Below are 18,463 nucleotides of genomic sequence, written 5' to 3'. Positions count from 1 at the left end.
ATTCCACATTGTCACAACATTGATATAGTCCACCTGGTCAGTACGACACTGATATAGTCTACGTGGTCAGTACGACACTGATATAGTCCACGTCGTCAGTACGACACTGATATAGTCTACATGGTCAGTACGACACTGATATAGTCCACGTCGTCAGTACGACACTGATATAGTCCACCTGGTCAGTATGACACTGATATAGTCCACCTGGTCAGTACGACACTGATATAGTCCACATGGTCAGTACGAAACTGATATAGTCCACGTTGTCAGTACGACACTGATATATTTTCCATCATCATTCTAGCACTGTCATATCCTATGATCTTATAATAACCCACTCTTATACGCTATGCTCCTCAGTTTAACTTTCTGAAATATCCCATGGCTTCATTATAATTTATGTTATACCCCATCACCCTAAATGTAATTCTCGTATAGGTACCACACCTTTCACTGTAACCCACTGAAGCACCATGGCCCTTTATGATACCATGGAATGTACTGATGTCACATTATAAACCCATAAGACTATAGGACATAGGGACAGAATTAGGCCACGTAGCCCATTGAGTCTGCTCCACAATCTATCATGGCTGATCCATTTCCCATTCAACCCCATTCTCCTGCCTTCTCCCTGTGACCTTTCATGCCTTGACTAATCAAGAGTCTATCAACCTCCATCTTAAATACACCCAATGACCTGGCCTCCAAAGCTGCCTATGGCAACAAATTCCACAGAATCCCCACCCTCTGGCTAAAGAAATCCCTCTTTGTTTCCATTCTAAAGTGATGTCCTTCTATTCTAAGGCTGTGCTCTCTGGTACTGGACTCCCCCACTGTAGGAAACATCCTCTCCACATCCAACCTATCTAGGCCCTTCAACATTTGTTAGGTTTCAATGAAATAGCCCCTCACCCCCCATTCTTCTAAATTCCTGCAAGTAAAGACCCAGAGCCATCAAACATTCTTCATCTGATAAGTCTTTCATTGCTGGAATCATTCTCGTGAACCTCCTCTGAACCCTTTCCTAGAAAGGATGTAGCACATTCTTTTTTATATAAGGAGCCCAAGACTGTTCACAATACTCCAAGTGAAGCCTTACCCGTGCTTCATAAAGCCTCAACATTAGATTCTTGTTTTTATATTCCAGTCCTCTTAACATGAATATAAAGATTGCATTTGCCTTCCTCACCACCAACTCAACCTGAAAATTAATCTTTAGGGAATCCTGGATAAGGACTCTCAAGTTCCTTTTCACCTCGGATTTTTAAATTTTCTCTCCATAAAGAAAACAGTCAATGCTTTCATTCCCTCCACCAAAGTGCATGACCATACACTTCCCAGCACTGTATTCCATTTGCCACATTTCTGCCTATTTTCCTAAACTGTTCAAGGCCTTCTGCAGCCTCCCTGTTTCCTCAACACTACCAGCACCTCCACCTATCTTTGTATTGTCCACAAAGTTGGCTACAAAGCCATCAATCCTTTCATCCAAATCATTGACATACAACGTAAAAAGAAGCAGTCCCAACATCGACCCCTGCAGAACACCATTGGTCACTGGCAGCCAACCTCAAAATATTCCCTTTATTTCCACTCTTTGCCTCCCGCCAATCAGCCAATACTTGAATCATGCTGGTATCTTTCCTGTAATACCATGGACCTATATCTTGTTGTATACCCATGGTGCAGGAATACAAGTCCTCTGAATGCTCCTCTGTGCAACCCTCGGACACACTCCAAATCAGGAGCCACTCTAGCTGACATTTCCATATGCTCACCCTCACCTGGACATTGGAGGCAGCAGCTTCCAGGCTGGAGGAATGGATCGTTGCATGAGAGAGGAGGACACCTCCTCGACAGACATTGCACGTTTCCATTCTACAAGGAGATAACATGTTACACAGGGAAAGACAAATATTGAAAACATGATGTTATAGGATGAGTAATTGTAATTGTAGAAATGTGGCTTTGGCACTATGACCTCTGACTACAGAGTTCAAAGACTGGGAACTTCAGGGAATAACAGACTTAGGTTCAACAGTTTAATTCTTAACCACACAATTTTAAATTTATTTAATAAACAAGTATCCTTCCAGGTAATTGGGTAACAATCTGGAGCAGATCAACTGAAGACTGATGATTCACTCTGTTATCTAGGAATATAAAACTGTCCAAGCCAAGAGCCACAGACTGTTTGTAAAAGAGCATCCACATTCTGTGTACTTTGATGAGTAAGGCAGTTCGGTAACAGGATTAAACAAATTGATTAAAATTACATAAATAATTTAAAACAGACAGAATAGGGCAGTTGATACGCTGCAGGTTTTGGAAACCATTGGGATCCACAGTGAGCACATGTAAGATTCTGATGGTGCAATATGTCAGAAAGGAGGAAAGTTACCTGGATACTTTATTCCAGGTGAAAGTCACACGATTTGAACTAAGTGCTTAAAAATTGGTCAAGAGGCCATGACTTTGAATGCCTCATCTATGGGGACTGAGAAGAGGCATTGCAGGAGCCTTAGACATGCACGTTTTGAAGAGATGTGAGGTTCTTGCAGTGACCACAAGGAGAACAAGAAACCAGGCCACTCTACTGAGTACCAATGAGTCTGTGGAAGAGAAATGGAACATGATAGCAACGGGCTTTGGAGGACATTTGTGTTATTTGTATCAGGAGCATGAATCTCAGATCTGTGCTGCTGGCCCAGGCTAGGGTTAAGGACATCTCCGTGGGGCTAGAGGAGATCTTGCAGTGGGAAGGGATAAGATATAGTGGCTCTAGAACATGCGAGAACCAGCAATATTGATAAAACCTCTAAAAAGAGAGTTTCTCCAATGAAGAATATGAGCATGAAGTGCCCAAGCTAGAAAAACAATCTTAACGACGATAATCCTTGGATTATTAACCCAGCGACAAGCAAACTGGCATAAGTAGTCTAAAATCAGACTGACTGGTTCAGAGATTGGTGTGGGAGAAATTCAGAATTCAGCAAAGGAAGGTTTGGCCATTAAAAAAGAAAACACTAGCAAAATGGAAATGCAGATATAAAAATGGAAAAGATTAGCAGAGTCAATGGGTCCAATATAGACTGAGACTGAAGGAATGGGGGGGGGGGAGGTATGTGAAATAACAGAGAAATTAAACAAATATTGTATGTCAACTTTTGTGGAATACATGATGTTTACAGGTTCTGACTGAATGAGGAGCTCAGAGAAATTAATATTCATAAATTTATTCATAAAAATCATGGGGGCCAAGATAAATACCGACCTGATGACCTGCCTCTTAGAGTTTAGAAAGGAGCTTTGTATGAGTGGACATGATAAACTGCAGATTCTGGAATCTGGAGCAACAAACCGTTTGCTGGAGGAACTCAGTGGATTGAGCAGCATCTGTGGGAGGAAAGGAATTGTCACCTTGCTGGGTCGAAACCCTTCACCATGACCTGAGACATCGACCCATTGGGTTCCTCCAGCAGACTGTCTGCTGTTTTTGTGTAATGTATCCAAGTTTGCTAAAGACACAGACAGATGTAGTGAAGGGTAGGAGCTGGATGCAGACTGACCTCCAAGGGACACCGACAGGCTAGACGAACGCAAGGACATTGCAGATGAAATTAAATTGGTAAAATACGTACAACGTAGTTGCTTTGGTAGAGCAGCTAGAGAAACAGAGTATTCTTAAAATATCGGGAGGTTGTGTATCCATGAGCATCTGGACACTGTGTACGCAGAAGGGATTAATTAGGCATTTAATCACTAGTTTAGCTAATATTGTGGGCCAAAGGTTCTATGCTTTACTAGAGGGTAGAGATTTAATATGGGGGGTGGTGATGTTCAATGGACATGTACAAGTCAAGTTTTTTATTCCACAGAATGATGGGCGCCTGGAAATGTGCTGTCAGCGGTGTTAGTAGAGGCAAATACGAAGGAGGCATTTGAAAGGCTCTTAGATAGGCACATGAATGTGCAGAGAACGGAGCATGCGGAATATTGCATGTTGATCTGCTTTCTCCCTGTGCGAAGAGGTACAGGAAGAGAATACAGAAAAGCTCAGAGGATTAGTGCGTCGAGCACTCACTTTAAAAGGCAGGACTTCTTTTCAGATCGGTCATTTGAATCGGGAGGAAGTTACAGCTTGTGATTCAGCTGGGATCTCAGAGAATTCGACCGTTGTAGGTAGGATTTAAGCCTACCTGGTCAATACCTGTGGAGGAGGGGGAACTGCGCAGGCGCGAGTGACGTCAGCGTCGAGCGCGCACTTTAAAAGGCAGGACTTCTTGTCAGAGCGGGCAGTGGAGTCCGTGGAAGCAGAGTCCTGGGCTTTGGCTAAGTGGGCTTCGGCGTAAGGGGACTTCGGTAAGCCTGTGTGATTGCTCGCTGAGGGGAAGAAGGTAAGGTCGCTAGGTGCTTTTTAGACTTATTCTTTCAATCCAGTTCAGTTATGGGGGAGACAGTCAGAGCAGTGGTGTGCTCCGTATGCAGTATGTGGGAGGTCAGGGTCAACACAGTTGTCCCTGATGACCACACCTGCAAAAGGTGCGTCCAGCTGCAGCTCCTATCAGACCGAGTTAGGGAGTTGGAGCAGGAGCTGGATGAACTACGGATCATTCGGGAGGCAGAGATAGATAGGAGTTATCAGGAGGTAGTCACACCAAAAATCCAAGAAGTAGGCAGATGGGTGACGGTCCAGAGAGGCAGGGGGAGCAGGCAGAGAGAGCAGAGCACCCCTGCGGCCATTCCCATTAACAATAAGTATACCGTACTGGATACTGTTGATGGGGATGACCTACCAGGAATGAGTTGTAGTGGTCCTGCCTCTGGCACAGAGGTTGAACCCTCAACTAGGAAGGGGAGGAGGGAAGAGAAGAGAGCGATAGTTTTAGGGGACTCTATAGTTAGGGGGGCAGATAGGAGATTTTGTGGGGCAGATCGGGAATCTCGGATGGTATGTTGCCTCCCTGGTGCCAGGGTCCGGGACATCTCAGATCGGGTGCAGGCTATTCTTGAGAGTGAGGGCATGAACCCAGATGTAGTGGTCCATGTAGGGACCAATGATGTAGGTAAGGTGAGTGAGGGGGTCCTGCTTAGAGAGTTCAGGGAGTTAGGAGTGAAGCTGAAAGGCAGGACCTCCAGGGTGACAATCTTGGAATTGCTACCTGTGCCACGTGCGAGTGAGGCGAAGAATAGAATGATTACGCACATTAGTACGAGGCTGAGAGCATGGTGCAGGAAGGAAGGGTTCAGGTTTTTGGATAATTGGTCTTTGTTCCAGGGACGTTGGGATCTGTTTCGAAGGGACAGTCTACATCTGAACTGGAAGGGTACTAACATTCTCACAGGAATGTTTGCCAGTGCTGCTCGGGGGGGTTTAAACTAGATGTGCAGGGGGCAGGGATCCAGAATACGAGAGAAGATGATATGATGAAGGATAAGGGACAGGTGGGGAATACACGTTTCCCAAATATTAATTGTGTAAAGGAGAAAGGTGAGACAGAACATGTGTTGGAAAAGTTACATATACAGAGGGTTGGTCAGAAGGAGCATGGGGTTAAATGTGTAGAAGGTTTAGGTGATCTTGAGAAGGTCATCAAAATTCAAGGTGCAGTTAGCCCGATGGAAGTTCAAGGAGCTGGGTTAGGTACAATAGACAGTGTTTTAAGCAAAGAGAGGAGGAATGGGCTAAGAATTCTATACTTGAAAGCGCGTAGTGTCAGAAATAAGACAGATGAGCTTGAAGCTCAGATGAAAATGGGGAACTATGATATTGTTGGGATAACGGAGACATGGCTGCAAGGGGATCAGGCCTGGGAATTGAGTGTACCAGGGTATACGTGCTATCGTAGAGACAGAAATATGGGAAGAGGGGGTGGGGTGGCCCTGTTGGTGAGAAATGAGATTCAGTCCTTAGCAAGGGGTGACTTAGGAACAGGGGAAGTAGAGTCTGTGTGGATTGTGCTGAGGAACAGTAAGGGTAAAAAGACCCTAATGGGTGTTGTGTACAGGCCCCCAAACAGTAGCGTGGATATTGGGTCCAAGTTGATTAGGGAGTTAACATTGGCATTTACTAAAGGTAATGCAGTCGTTATGGGAGATTTCAACATGCCGGTGAACTGGGAGAATCAGGTAAGTGCTGGACCCCAGGTTAGGGAGTTTGTGGAGTGTCTAAGGGATGTATTTTTGGAACAGCTTGTGCTTGAGCCAACCAGGAACGAGGCTATTTTGGACTTGGTGATGTGTAATGAACAGGAATTGATAAGTGATCTTAAAGTAAAGGAGCCATTAGGAAGTAGTGATCATAACATGATAAGTTTTTATCTACAATTTGAGAGGGATAAGGGCAGATCAGAGGTGTCAGTGTTGCAATTAAATAAAGGAGACTACAGAGACATGAGGGAAGAGCTGGCCAAAGTTAAATGGGCGGATGCCCTGGCAGGAAAGACAGTGGATCAGCAGAGGCAGATATTCTTGGGGATCATACAAAAGATGCAAAAGCAGTTCATTCCAATGAGAAGGAAGAATTCAAAGAGGGGGAAGGGGCCACAGTGGTTGACAAAGGAAGTCAGAAATTGTATAGCATTAAAGAAAAGGAAGTATGACAGGGCTAAGATGAGTGGGAATACAGGTGATTGGGAAAGTTTTAAGGAACAGCAGATCTTAACTAAAAAAGCAATATGGAGAGAAAAAATCAGGTATGAGCTCAGTCTAGCCAGGAATATAAAAGGGGATAGCAAAAGCTTTTTTAGCTATGTGAAGAGAAAGAAGATAGTTAAGAACAATGTTGGCCCCTTGAAGAATGAATTGGGAGAAATTGTTATGGGAAACAGGGAAATAGCAACAGGATTTAATGCGTACTTTAGATCTGTCTTCACCAGGGAGGACACAAGCAATCTCCCAGATGTATGGATGGGCCAGGGTCATAAGATATCAGAGGAATTGAAACAGATTGACATTAGGAAAGAAACTGTGATGAGTAGACTGATAGGACTGAAGGCTAATAAATCCCCGGGTCCAGATAGTCTGCATCCGAGGGTTCTAAAAGAGGTGGCTCAGGAAATTGCGGATGCATTGGTAATCATTTTCCAATGTTCCTTAGATTCAGGATCAGTTCCTGAAGATTGGAGAGTAGCTAATGTTATCCCACTTTTCAAGAAGGGAGGGAAGGAGAAAACGGAGAACTATCGCCCTGTTAGCCTAACGTCAGTCGTGGGGAAGATGCTTGAGTCCATTATTAAGGACGAAATAGTGGCATATCTTGATGGCAGTAATAGGATTAGGCCGAGCCAGCATGGATTTACCAAGGGCAAATCATGCTTGACTAATCTGTTGGAGTTTTTTGAGGGTGTAACAAGGATGTTAGACGAGGGTAAGCCAGTGGATGTAGTGTACCTAGATTTTCAGAAGGCATTCGATAAGATGCCACATAGGAGACTGGTGAGTAAAATCAGAGCTCATGGCATTGGGGGCAGGGTTTCAACATGGACAGAAAACTGGTTGGCAGATAGAAAGCAAAGGGTAGCAGTGAATGGGTGTTTCTCGGACTGGCTGGAGGTGACTAGTGGGGTACCACAGGGCTGTATTGGGACCACAGCTCTTTACGATTTATGTCAACGATTTAGATGAGGGCATTGAAAACTATATCAGCAAGTTTGCTGACGATACTAAACTGGGTGGCAGTGTGACATGTGAAGAGGACGTTAGGAGAATACAGGGAGACTTGGATAGGCTGGGTGAGTGGGCAGATACTTGGCAGATGTCATTCAATATGAATAAATGTGAAGTTATCCACTTTGGAAGCAGGAACAGGAGGGCAGAGTATTGTCTGAATGGTGTAGAGTTAGGTAAGGGAGAAATACAAAGAGACCTAGGAATCCTAGTTCATCAGTCAATGAAGGTGAATGAGCAAGTGCAACAGGCAGTGAAGAGGGCAAATGGAATGTTGGCCTTTATTACAAGGGGAATTGAGTACAAGAGCAAGGATGTCCTTTTGCATTTGTACAGGGCCCTGGTGAGACCACACCTGGAATATTGTGTACAGTTTTGGTCTCCAGGTTTAAGGAAGGACATTCTGGCAATTGAGGAAGTGCAGCGTAGATTCACTAGGTTGATTCCTGGGATGGCAGGGCTGTCTTACGCAGAGAGATTGGAGAGATTGGGCTTGTACACACTGGAATTGAGGAGATTGAGAGGGGATCTGATTGAAACTTTTAAGATAATTAAAGGATTTGATAGGATTGAGGCAGGAAATATGTTCCAGATGTTGAGAGAGTCCAGTACCAGAGGGCATGGATTGAGAATAAGAGGTCAGTTATTTAAAACAGAGTTGAGGGAAAACTTCTTCTCCCAGAGAGTTGTGGAGGTGTGGAATGCACTGCCTCGGAAGACGGTGGAGGCCAATTCTCTGGATGCTTTCAAGAAGGAGCTAGATAGATATCTGATGGATAGGGGAATCAAGGGATATGGGGACAAGGCAGGGACTGGGTATTGATAGTGAATGATCAGCCATGATCTCAGAATGGTGGTGCAGACTCGAGGGGCCGAATGGTCTACTTCTGCACCTATTCTCTATTGTCTATTAGTTTCTGGAATGGCAGGCTCATCCTACAAGAAAAAATTGAGGTTGGGCCTATCTTCTCTGGGACTTAGGTTCAATGAGAAGTGATCTCTTTGAAAGATATAGAATTCTTATGGGGTTTAACAGTCTGATTTTTCCATGGTTTGACTGTCTAGGACCAAAAATCAGTCTTGAGGGGTAGACTACTCAGGTCAAAAGTGAGGAATTTCTTCAACTGGAGGGTTGTGAGTCTTTGGAAGTCACTGAGTCTATTTGAAACAATTTATAGATTTTTAAATATGAGAATTGGGGGGGCTAGGGGGGGCATATTATGTTAATGCAGGAAAATGACACTGACAGATGGCCTTGTTAGATGGTACAGTAGCCACAAGGGGTTAAATGGCCTACTCTTGCTTCTAGTTCTCATGTTGCTGTGTGTGAAACGGAGAAACAAATATATCCTGAAGGAAAAGAAGGAACTTCAGATAGTAAGGAACTGGAAATAGTGGAAGGGGGTGAAACAGGGGTAAGACCAGTGATACACTGTAGGTGGATGGAGAGATAGTAAGTGATTACAAGGTGAAGGGAGAGTCTGCGAGGAAACGGAGACGATGGGAGAGTCTGCGAGGAAACGGAGACGATGGGAGAGTCTGCGAGGAAACGGAGACGATGGGAGAGTCTGCAAGGAAACGGAGACGATGGGAGAGTCTGCGAGGAAACGGAGACGATGGGAGAGTCTGCGAGGAAACGGAGACAAGGGAGAAAAAAAGCAGGTAGAGGTGGTGGGAGGCAGTCTGGAGGAATGGAGGAAGAGAGACAGTGAGAGACTGGAGGAAGGAGGGAGAGGCATTCTTTTTCATATCTACTCAAGCTATCTCAAATTTGCCTCTTTACCTTTGATAAGCTTGTCTCAATACTCACAATGCAATGACACTCCTTGCATTTGTTAGTTGGGTGTGGAAAGTTGGCACCATTAGGATATTCCTTACCAGCATACTGACAACCTGTAGAGAAATAGAAAGAGACAGAGAGAGACAAAGAGAGACAGAGGACAGCTCAAAACATTCTCTGCACTTTCTCTGGGAATGCTCAGACAGGCTGCATGGCTGTAGCTACAACGGCAGGGGCTTCGTTCCTTTGCAATCTGGACACCGTTCGGTCTCTGCTCACCCCTCCCAGCCTTTACTCCATGCAGGTATCCCGCTGCACATCTGCTGTTCCTCTCTCTCTTTCTGCTGTACCCCGCGATCCCATTCCCTCATCCCAATCTTCTTGCCCCCACATCTGATCCTGATCTGCTTTTGCCCCACCTCCACAGTAGATTCAACATCACCATCCCCAACACGCCCTCCCGCTAACTCACCCCTCATCACCCACCAGCCGGTCTGTGTCATTACCGTTACAGTTGTTTTGACAGCAGGTCCCGGAGAGCGGATAGGAGCAGAGGGCGCTAATACAATCCCTCTCCGTACAGATCACTTGGCCGTTCAAACAGGCACACTCCTGGCAAGAGTTCTCAGGGTTTGGGAACCGCTGACCATCTACTAATACTCGATTCTCAAGCACACAGTCTGCAAACAGAAACAAAGCATATCACAAATGTTCTTTCCTCCAGTTCTCTTTTAATGGCTGCTCACAGTCTTGCATCTTTGCCACTCCAATACTGCAGTTGTACTGGGGAATAAATGCAATGTGGAGACCCCAGGTGTGTCAGTACCTGTGGATCAGGTCACAGGGAGATTCAGTAACTGTGGTGTTATGGACCAGTGTGTCAGTGTCTGTTGAACAGGGCTGCAGGGAGAACCAGCCACTCTGGAGTTGAGTGTCAGTGACGCTGTGAAATGTGCCTGCGTACTTGGGTGACTTATCGCAGAGTGTGTCAGTACCTTCAATTGTATCTGAGTAAGTCAGTACCTTTTTTATTTAGGGATACAACACAGTAAACAGGCCCTTCCAGCCCAACAAAATCACAGCTTCCAGTTGGACCCATGTGACCAATTAACCTGCAATCTGCATTTTTGGAATGGGGGCGCCCACACCAGGAGAACGTACTAACTTTTTACAGACAGCGGCAGAGTCGAACCCGGGTCACTGGCGCAGTAACAGTATTACTGCTGTTACCATACTGACCCACTTTGTTCATCGGGTCACTTTGCAGAAGGCAAATCCAAGTATCAAGGGACTAAATACAACTTCCAGCTCCTTTAGAAGTGTCCAAATTCTTACAACTTGTAATTCTCTGCGAGACATCTTGCTGTTGACTATCGCCTCAAGTAGGATCAATGACTGGAAATGACACCCAGTCATTGAGTACTTGACTGAAATAATGGAGATGTTATCGTGTCACCTTGACTTCATGTCTCGACCAATGGCGAGAGCTGCAAGTGCACATGAGTCAGAGCCTACTATCTATTTCCTCCACTGACGCTGGGCCTCAGATTCTAACATCTGATCTTACCGGGGCACTTGGCGCAGCACTGCCCTGGCTTCCTCTCCGGCCTGTTGCAGGTAACTGGGGGACAATCTGTCAGGACACAGTGTACCGTGCCGGTCTGTCAGGAGGGAAATCATTGGATCAGACGCTTGTTCAGAAGTGCACCCTTCATTCAAGGCAAGGCAAGTTTACTTGTATAGCACTTTTCAAACACAAGATAGTTCAAAGTGCTTTACACAAAACAAGATATAAAAATCAAACATCAAATTTCAGACAATATATAAGAGAATAAAATCACACATACAAAAGATTAAAAAAAGGAATGAAAGCTACAGCGAAAAGACTTTTTAAAAAAAGCTTAAAATTGGAGCGGATTTCAGATCCTCTGGAAGGTTATTCTAGATATTTGGAGCATTGTAACTAAAAGCTGCTTCACCATGTTTAGTTTTGACACTGGTGACAGTAAGCAGACCTGCCCCAGATGAACTGAGAGCTCGGGTAGGTTCATAATGCAGCACGAGATTGGAGATGTATTTTGGCCCGAAACCATTCTGTGCTTTATAACCCAGTAGTACTATTAAATCAATTCTTTGATAAACAGGAAGCCAATTTAGCAATCTAAGAACTGGAGTGATATGTTCTACTTTCTTGGTCTTAGTGAGGACTCCAGCAGCAGCGTTCTGAATGAGCTGCAGCTGTCTGAGGGATTTTTACAGAGACCTGCGAAAAAGCCATTATAGTAGTCAAGCCAACTAAAAATAAATGCTTGATGAGTTTTTCTGGATCTTGCTGAGACACAAGTTCTTTAACTCTTGCTTAATTTTGAAGATGGCGTAGCCTGACTTTGTATTTGTCTCAATGAGACAGTTAAAACTTCAGTTGGAGTCCATCAAAGCACCAAGGTTTCTGGCTCAGCAGCATTAACACATTCTCACCAAACATTCATCTCCCACCAGTCCAATCCAGCAGCAGGGCCCTGCCCAGCAGAAATCAGTACTGCCCCATGACATAGTCACCTTCCTAATGGCGCTGGAAGACCGGGTAATTGATCCTACCTGACAGTGGCAATTCTGGCATGGGTTGTCTGGGTCAATGAACTCCTGCCCACTGACATACTGTCTCTTGTTGTAAGTGCATTGGTCACAAGAGAGACAGCATTCACCTAGGGAAAGAATATTCCGGCAAATTAGATTTAAAAAAAAAACATCATTACAGCCCAGACCTTTCACCTGACCCAGTGACTCCAATTTTGATCCCCTGACCCGACCTCCCATTTCTTGCTCAGATTCCTCTGCTCATCATCCTATGGGCTGTATCCAGCCAAAATCTTCCCTGTAAACTGAAAGTTCACCTTTACTCTGTGTTTTGATCAATCTGCCTTGATGTTACTCAGATGATCTTGGTTTTGGACATACCATTGTTTGAGGAAGGGTGTTGGCAGGTGACGGCTGGGCACTGCTTGGGTCTGCAGATGGTGTCACCATTGACACAGGTACAGATGGTGCACTGGTTCTCCTCCAGCTCCCATTTCACTCCATCTTCATACTCCAGTCCCTGCATAACACATACTGACAGAGGAGAAACAGACAGCTAAGTATGGCACTAAGGACAGGAGTCGTTTGAACAGCAGGAGAGGTCACTTGACCGCTGACCCTACTCTTCCCCTCAATAAGATCATGGTTGATCTGATGGTAACAGTTATGATATGTAAATCCAAAACATAAAAACTAATTGAAAGGAAACCAAGAGAGTTGGGAATGTGAATCTAAATTTGTTCTTATTTTAAGCAAGGTGCATATGTATGACGTGGTAGTGTCATGCCATTTGCAATTCATGTATTTTGTACATATAACTATAATGAATCACTTAAAAACAAAGAATGCTTAATCAAACAACATGCTTACAATATTACTGAAACATTAAATACCCAACAGTAACCTCAGCTCTGCATTTACCCCGTTCCTAGTAATTGTTCACTCATTTGCTCATCCAGAATGAATTCATCACTGTATTCTGATATTCTGTGTCCACTGTCTTTTGAGGAAAGCCTTAGGATCCTCAAAGTATTTGCCCAATCTGTCTTAAATGTATGATTTCTTATCTTAAGTGCTGAGGATTTAGGTTTTGCAAGATACAGAAATATTTGCCTCCACATCTATCCTATTAGAAAACTTTCAGGATCCTACCAACATCACAACCCGCTCATTACAGATATCAGTTGAGCAAAGCTCCCTGTAATTGCTTCTACCATACTTGCTTGCTACAATAGAAAAACAATACCGTACACAGTACGCTGTACAGGGTCTAATCCAACTGTGATATTGTCACATTATTAATCCATCCCTCACCACCATGTCTGGCAAGTACGCGGCAGTGTACTTTGGCAGTTACTGACCGTTAACTGCACCTCTGAAATCTCCACTTATCTCAATGATGATACCTGGGTAACTAGTATAGTGAATTGAACTGGACCTCCAGCTCGCCTGCACCCTGGGCTCAGGCATAGTCCTCATTCTGAATTCAGTCCCCTCCTCCAATGCATCCCAGACTCTGTTTCTTCCAGATGTCCAACAAGCTCCGAGGTATGATTACTGTAGCCAAGGGCATGATACTTGACATGGTCAGTCTTGACTTGTGGGGGCAGGAATATGGATCAGGACTTAAAATTAAACAGTGGGAAGGGGATTATGAGCTTGGGGATTCATGTCTTGGGTTAAGGTGTCACTGAGGATGTTGATTCAGAGAGTTACCTACCTTTACACGTAGGACAGCACTGGTCTGGAGGTTTGAATGGGTTGGCACAAGGCAGAAATGGGCAGACCTCCTCTTGACATCGTACATTTCCATCCTAAACAAAGAAATGTTTCAAACACAGCATCAGAATTCTTCTGTCAATATCCCCTCAATAGCTTTCAGCTCCAAACTGCTTTCATCCCAGCATGTGTTACTGCATGATCTTGGATTTGTTCACAAACCTTCTTGCTTCACCAGTACAAAACCATCCTTGAAAGCCATCCACTTTCCCCTTCACCTGGTCTCACCTAACACCTGGCAGCTTGTACTCCTTTCTTCCCCCCCACCCCACCTTCTCATTCTGGTTTCTGCCCCCTTCTTTCCCAGTCCTGACAAAGGACCTCAGCCTGAAATGTTGACTGTTTACTCCTCCCAACAGTTGCTGCCTGACTCGCTAAGTTCCTCCAGCACTTTTTTGCGGTGTTGCTACATATCAAAGTGGAGGGGTTTTGTAAACTTCCCACATTCTCCAAATCCGAACCCAGAAAGCTATTTTTAAAATGTACACATATACCAACAGACGTTGCTTGAGAACATATACTCACTGTGCAGGTACACTGAATGCAGGGCCCAGCAAACGGCGGCTGGAATGTCTGACCATTGTTAATGAGCACGCTCTCATACTCACACACTGCACAAGGAAAAGTACAAATCTTATCTTAGATCAACAACACCACTTTGAGTATTTTTACACAAGATATTCCTTTACTTTAACATACTCTCCAGTCACAAATCTGGAGTGGGAACTTAATTGTATATGAACATTTTGAAAGTGGGACTCAGAAACAAAAGCAGAAGATGTCAGAAAAACTCAACAGGTTATCAGTATCCGTGGAAAGTGAGAGAACTGATGCTTCAATTCGGAAAGAGAGAAGGCAAGCTAGAACTAAATTGCAGAGAAGTGAGGAGGGATGTATAGGATAAAGCAAATTTCTGCGAAAGAGTCCTGACGAAGGGTCTCAGCCCGAAACGTCGACAGTGCTTCTCCCTGTAGATGCTGCCTGGCCTGCTGTGGTCCACCAGCATTTTGTGTGTGTTGTTGTTCTGCAAAAGAGTGTAACCATGGTTGCCATGGAGATAATTTGTATGGGTCTATCCATCAATTGGGCTAGGGGCTCAAAATATAGACAAGGAACTTTAATGTGTTGCAAATAACAAGGCAGCAGGACATGTCCAGTATGTCAGGTGTGCCAGCTGAGAAAGTGGGAGTGGTTAGAGAATTACAGTGCCACTCTCCCTGCTGGACACATTGCTGCCTTTCAGGTTCAGATTTCAGGCAACTTGCATTCCCTCTCTGTAGCTGAACCAGCCCCTTCTGGGAAAGCTGTCTATCTGTGATATAGGCTCAGTTTTATCCTTCCATCAGTATAGGCTGACTTGCTGGGTGGGTCCCATGTACCCACAGTTTAAGACAGATTACATTTCCATGATCGCGCCATCAAACTGCCCCATTAGCCCACTGGCTGGAGGACCTTTACCATCTACCTCTGTGGAGATCCTGACAGAACCATAGAACACTACAGCACAGAAAACAGGCCATTTGCCCCTTCTGGTCTGTGCCAAAACTTTAATCCGCTCGTCCCATTGACCTGCACCCAGTCCATAACCCTCCAGACCTTTCCCATCCATGTATCTATCCAATTTATTCTTAAAACGTAAGAGTGAGCCCGCATTTACCACGTCAGATGGCAGCTCGTTCCACACTCCCACCACTCTCTAAGTGAAGAAGTTCTCCCTAAACCTTTCCCCTTTCACCCTAAAGCTAAGTCCTCTGGTATTTATCTCTCCTAATCTAAGTGGAAAGAGCCTACTCGCATTTACTCTGTCTATACACTAATCACAGGTATTCCCTTTGGCCCATCCATCACTCCTCACTTTCTTTGGAACTTAATACTAACTTGCTTTCTTTTCACTTTGGTCCTGATCTATTACTCTTCCCACACACATGGAGTCAGTTGTTGGGTATTTCCAGCATCTTTTGTGTGCAGTTAGGATTCAGCTGGCTGAAACTGGGGTCTTGGTCATGGGCTCACAGATTGGAGAGAGTTGTAAACTGACTAATTGGAGTAAATTGTCAGTTGTCCCAGCATCTTTATGCCTTCTGTAGGTGGATGAATACATTACTAAAGCTCAAGTCAAGGACTATACTGGATCGCGAATAAACTCTTCTCGGGCTTCGAGCCGGGTGCAGGTATTGATTATAACCGAAGTTTCGATGACATACTCTGCCATCTTCTTCTCGGACGATGCCTGGGTAAGTCTAGTCCGGTGGTATTTATACCCGTGTTCTGCCCCTCTTGATTGGTTAGTTCTCATCCAATCATGTTTCTGCTCTCCAACATTGTTTATAATTGAATTCTATTCTTACTTAGAATGAGAACTTCATTTTCGTTAAAAATTCTCTTCCTCTAGTTTCAATAGCTTCCTTTACCCAAAAGACCTCGGTGCAACACAGTAGTTTTGTGCCATCAAAGTCAATCCTATGGCCATTGCGAATGCAGTGCTCTGCTTCCGGCAATTTCTCCAGGTAACCCAAACTGATATACCTCCTATGCCCAGGAGGGCTTATTCCACTCTGTATCTTGATAAAAATTAAAAAAAAATATATCAATTTTCTCCTGCCTACCCTCAACATCACTCTGGGTTCTGTTCAAAATTTGCATTTCTCTGGAACTTTCATTCTCCCAAACTGAAGCTGAATTTTAGTGCATCATTATGCAAGCTCCAGTAAGTGAGGTGATAATAACTGGCTACATAATCTGTTTAACGCTGTTGGTAAAGGGATAACGTTTGACAAGGACACTGGGACAACCTTCCCAAATTCTCTTTAAATGACATTCACCCGAAGAAGTTTTGATCTAATCTTCCATTAGAAGAAAACACTCCTGCTTCTTCATTTATGATCTGAAAGTGTGAACTTCACTTTTGCAATTAAAAAAAATGAATTTTGTGAAATTTTGTAAACAGGACTCGAGCCCAGGATCTGCTGATTCACAGATGAGGATTTATCATACTGCACCAGGCTTTCAATCCTCACTTTGCACCTGCTTACTAGATCAGCTGTGTAATCACTCATAGGCTTATACCTGGAAAGTCAGAACATGTTCATAACGTGTTCATGATATTAATTTGTCAGTTTTCTTGTGAATATTGTGTATCTGATGCTATTTGCTTATGACGCTGTTTGAAGGAAATATTTCATTGTACCTGTGCAGACATGTATCTCTACATACGACAATAAACTCAACTTTGATTTTGGACCTTGACAATTAAACGTGTCAATACTTCAAAATGCTGGAAAATGTAACTTCAAGATGCACAGAATGACTGAAACCATGACTTGTTTCTTTTGTGCAGGAAAACACAATTAAGTACTGACTAAGGCAACTTAATGACCTGTGATAAATACTTTGAATGGCCTGGTTTACCCGTCCAAGGTCACGGATAAATAAACCAACCCTTCAAATCTAGCACTCATTACAGAAATGACCTGTCATAAAACAAATGAGTCCTATAGAATGGTAGCACTGGAGAGGAGACTCCTATAAAAATTTGATCAGTTGTAAATTGCTTCATTATTCTAACCAGCTTGAAATGTCATATTGTGATAACCTACTGCAAGTTAAACAAAAAACTAATGTTCACCTTTTTGTCAGGTCACTCAAACCCACCTATCAACCTATCCCACAGAGAGCTGAAGGTTTTATCATCCTCCTAGTGGGCCAAGTATCTGCATTTCTATCAGTGTTCCTGGACAGCCATACTTGGTTTATCTCTGCGAATCTGACCAGTTGTATGTTCTATTGGTATCACCGCCCAGGACGTGCTCTCCTCACACTGCTGCTATCAGCAGCAAGAGTCTTAGAATTTGCACCACCCTGTTTAGGAACCATTACTACTCCTCAGCCTTCAGGCTCCCCTTGAACAAAGGGGATAACTTCACTCAACTTCACTTGACCGTCATTGAAATGTTACCAGAACCAATGGAGTCACCTTCAAGGACTGTTCATTGCATGTTCTCAATATTTATTTCTTATTTATTTGTAATATTGTTTCTTCTTTTTGCATCTGCACAGTTTGTTGTCTTCTGCACTCTGGTTGAAAGCCCTAGTTTGGCAGTCATTCATTGATCCTGTTATCGTTATTGTTCTATAGATTTGTTGAGTATGCGCACAAGAAAATATATCTCAGGGATGTGTATGGTGACTAGCATGCACTTTGATAATAAATTTACTTTGAACTTTGCTTTCGGTTCCTCCAGTTGCTTTTCCCAATTACTCCAGTAGGAAACTCTCAAGATGACATGTTTACTCACTGTTGCATGACGGGCAGCACTGTCCAACCAAGTTGGCTGGATGACTACATCGAACAGGTGGACAATTCTGGGCCATTCGGTCACAAGATACTTTACCAGCCTATCAAAGAAGAGATCAACAATATCACGAATCTTAGACACATTTCAGCAACTGAAGTTGAGGTAGAGCAAGAAATCCCCATCAGCTTCTCCATAACAACCAGAGTGAAATCATGTGTCAGCAAGTGAGCTGAGATTATGATGAATGACTCCAATCATTCCCAGCTGAAAGGACCTGCAGACCCCTTGCATTAGATTGACCAAGTTGTGATGGTGGGTGGTATAGATGGTACAGGTGGTACTCTTATCTGTAAGATAC

General features: G+C 44.0%; 1 protein-coding gene across 2 annotated transcripts in view; it reads right to left on the bottom strand.

Moving 5' to 3' along the window:
- The window catches only part of kcp (kielin cysteine rich BMP regulator), a 131,497-nt gene that overhangs the window by 41,631 nt on the left and 71,403 nt on the right, over window positions 1-18,463 (bottom strand). For both annotated transcript variants that reach the window (XM_059987118.1, XM_059987119.1), the window contains 9 exons: window positions 18,106-18,205; window positions 14,336-14,421; window positions 13,752-13,845; window positions 12,413-12,565; window positions 12,053-12,159; window positions 11,022-11,115; window positions 9,961-10,134; window positions 9,485-9,567; window positions 1,791-1,884 (listed from right to left, as the gene is read on the bottom strand). In XM_059987118.1, coding sequence (XP_059843101.1) covers window positions 1,791-1,884; window positions 9,485-9,567; window positions 9,961-10,134; window positions 11,022-11,115; window positions 12,053-12,159; window positions 12,413-12,565; window positions 13,752-13,845; window positions 14,336-14,421; window positions 18,106-18,205 — 985 coding nt within the window. The remainder of the gene's footprint in view (window positions 1-1,790; window positions 1,885-9,484; window positions 9,568-9,960; window positions 10,135-11,021; window positions 11,116-12,052; window positions 12,160-12,412; window positions 12,566-13,751; window positions 13,846-14,335; window positions 14,422-18,105; window positions 18,206-18,463) is intronic.

This window comes from Hypanus sabinus, chromosome 13 (genome assembly GCF_030144855.1).
Source record: "Hypanus sabinus isolate sHypSab1 chromosome 13, sHypSab1.hap1, whole genome shotgun sequence".
NCBI classification, from domain to species: Eukaryota; Metazoa; Chordata; class Chondrichthyes; order Myliobatiformes; family Dasyatidae; genus Hypanus; species Hypanus sabinus.
This window is presented reverse-complemented; position numbering and strand designations above follow the sequence as displayed.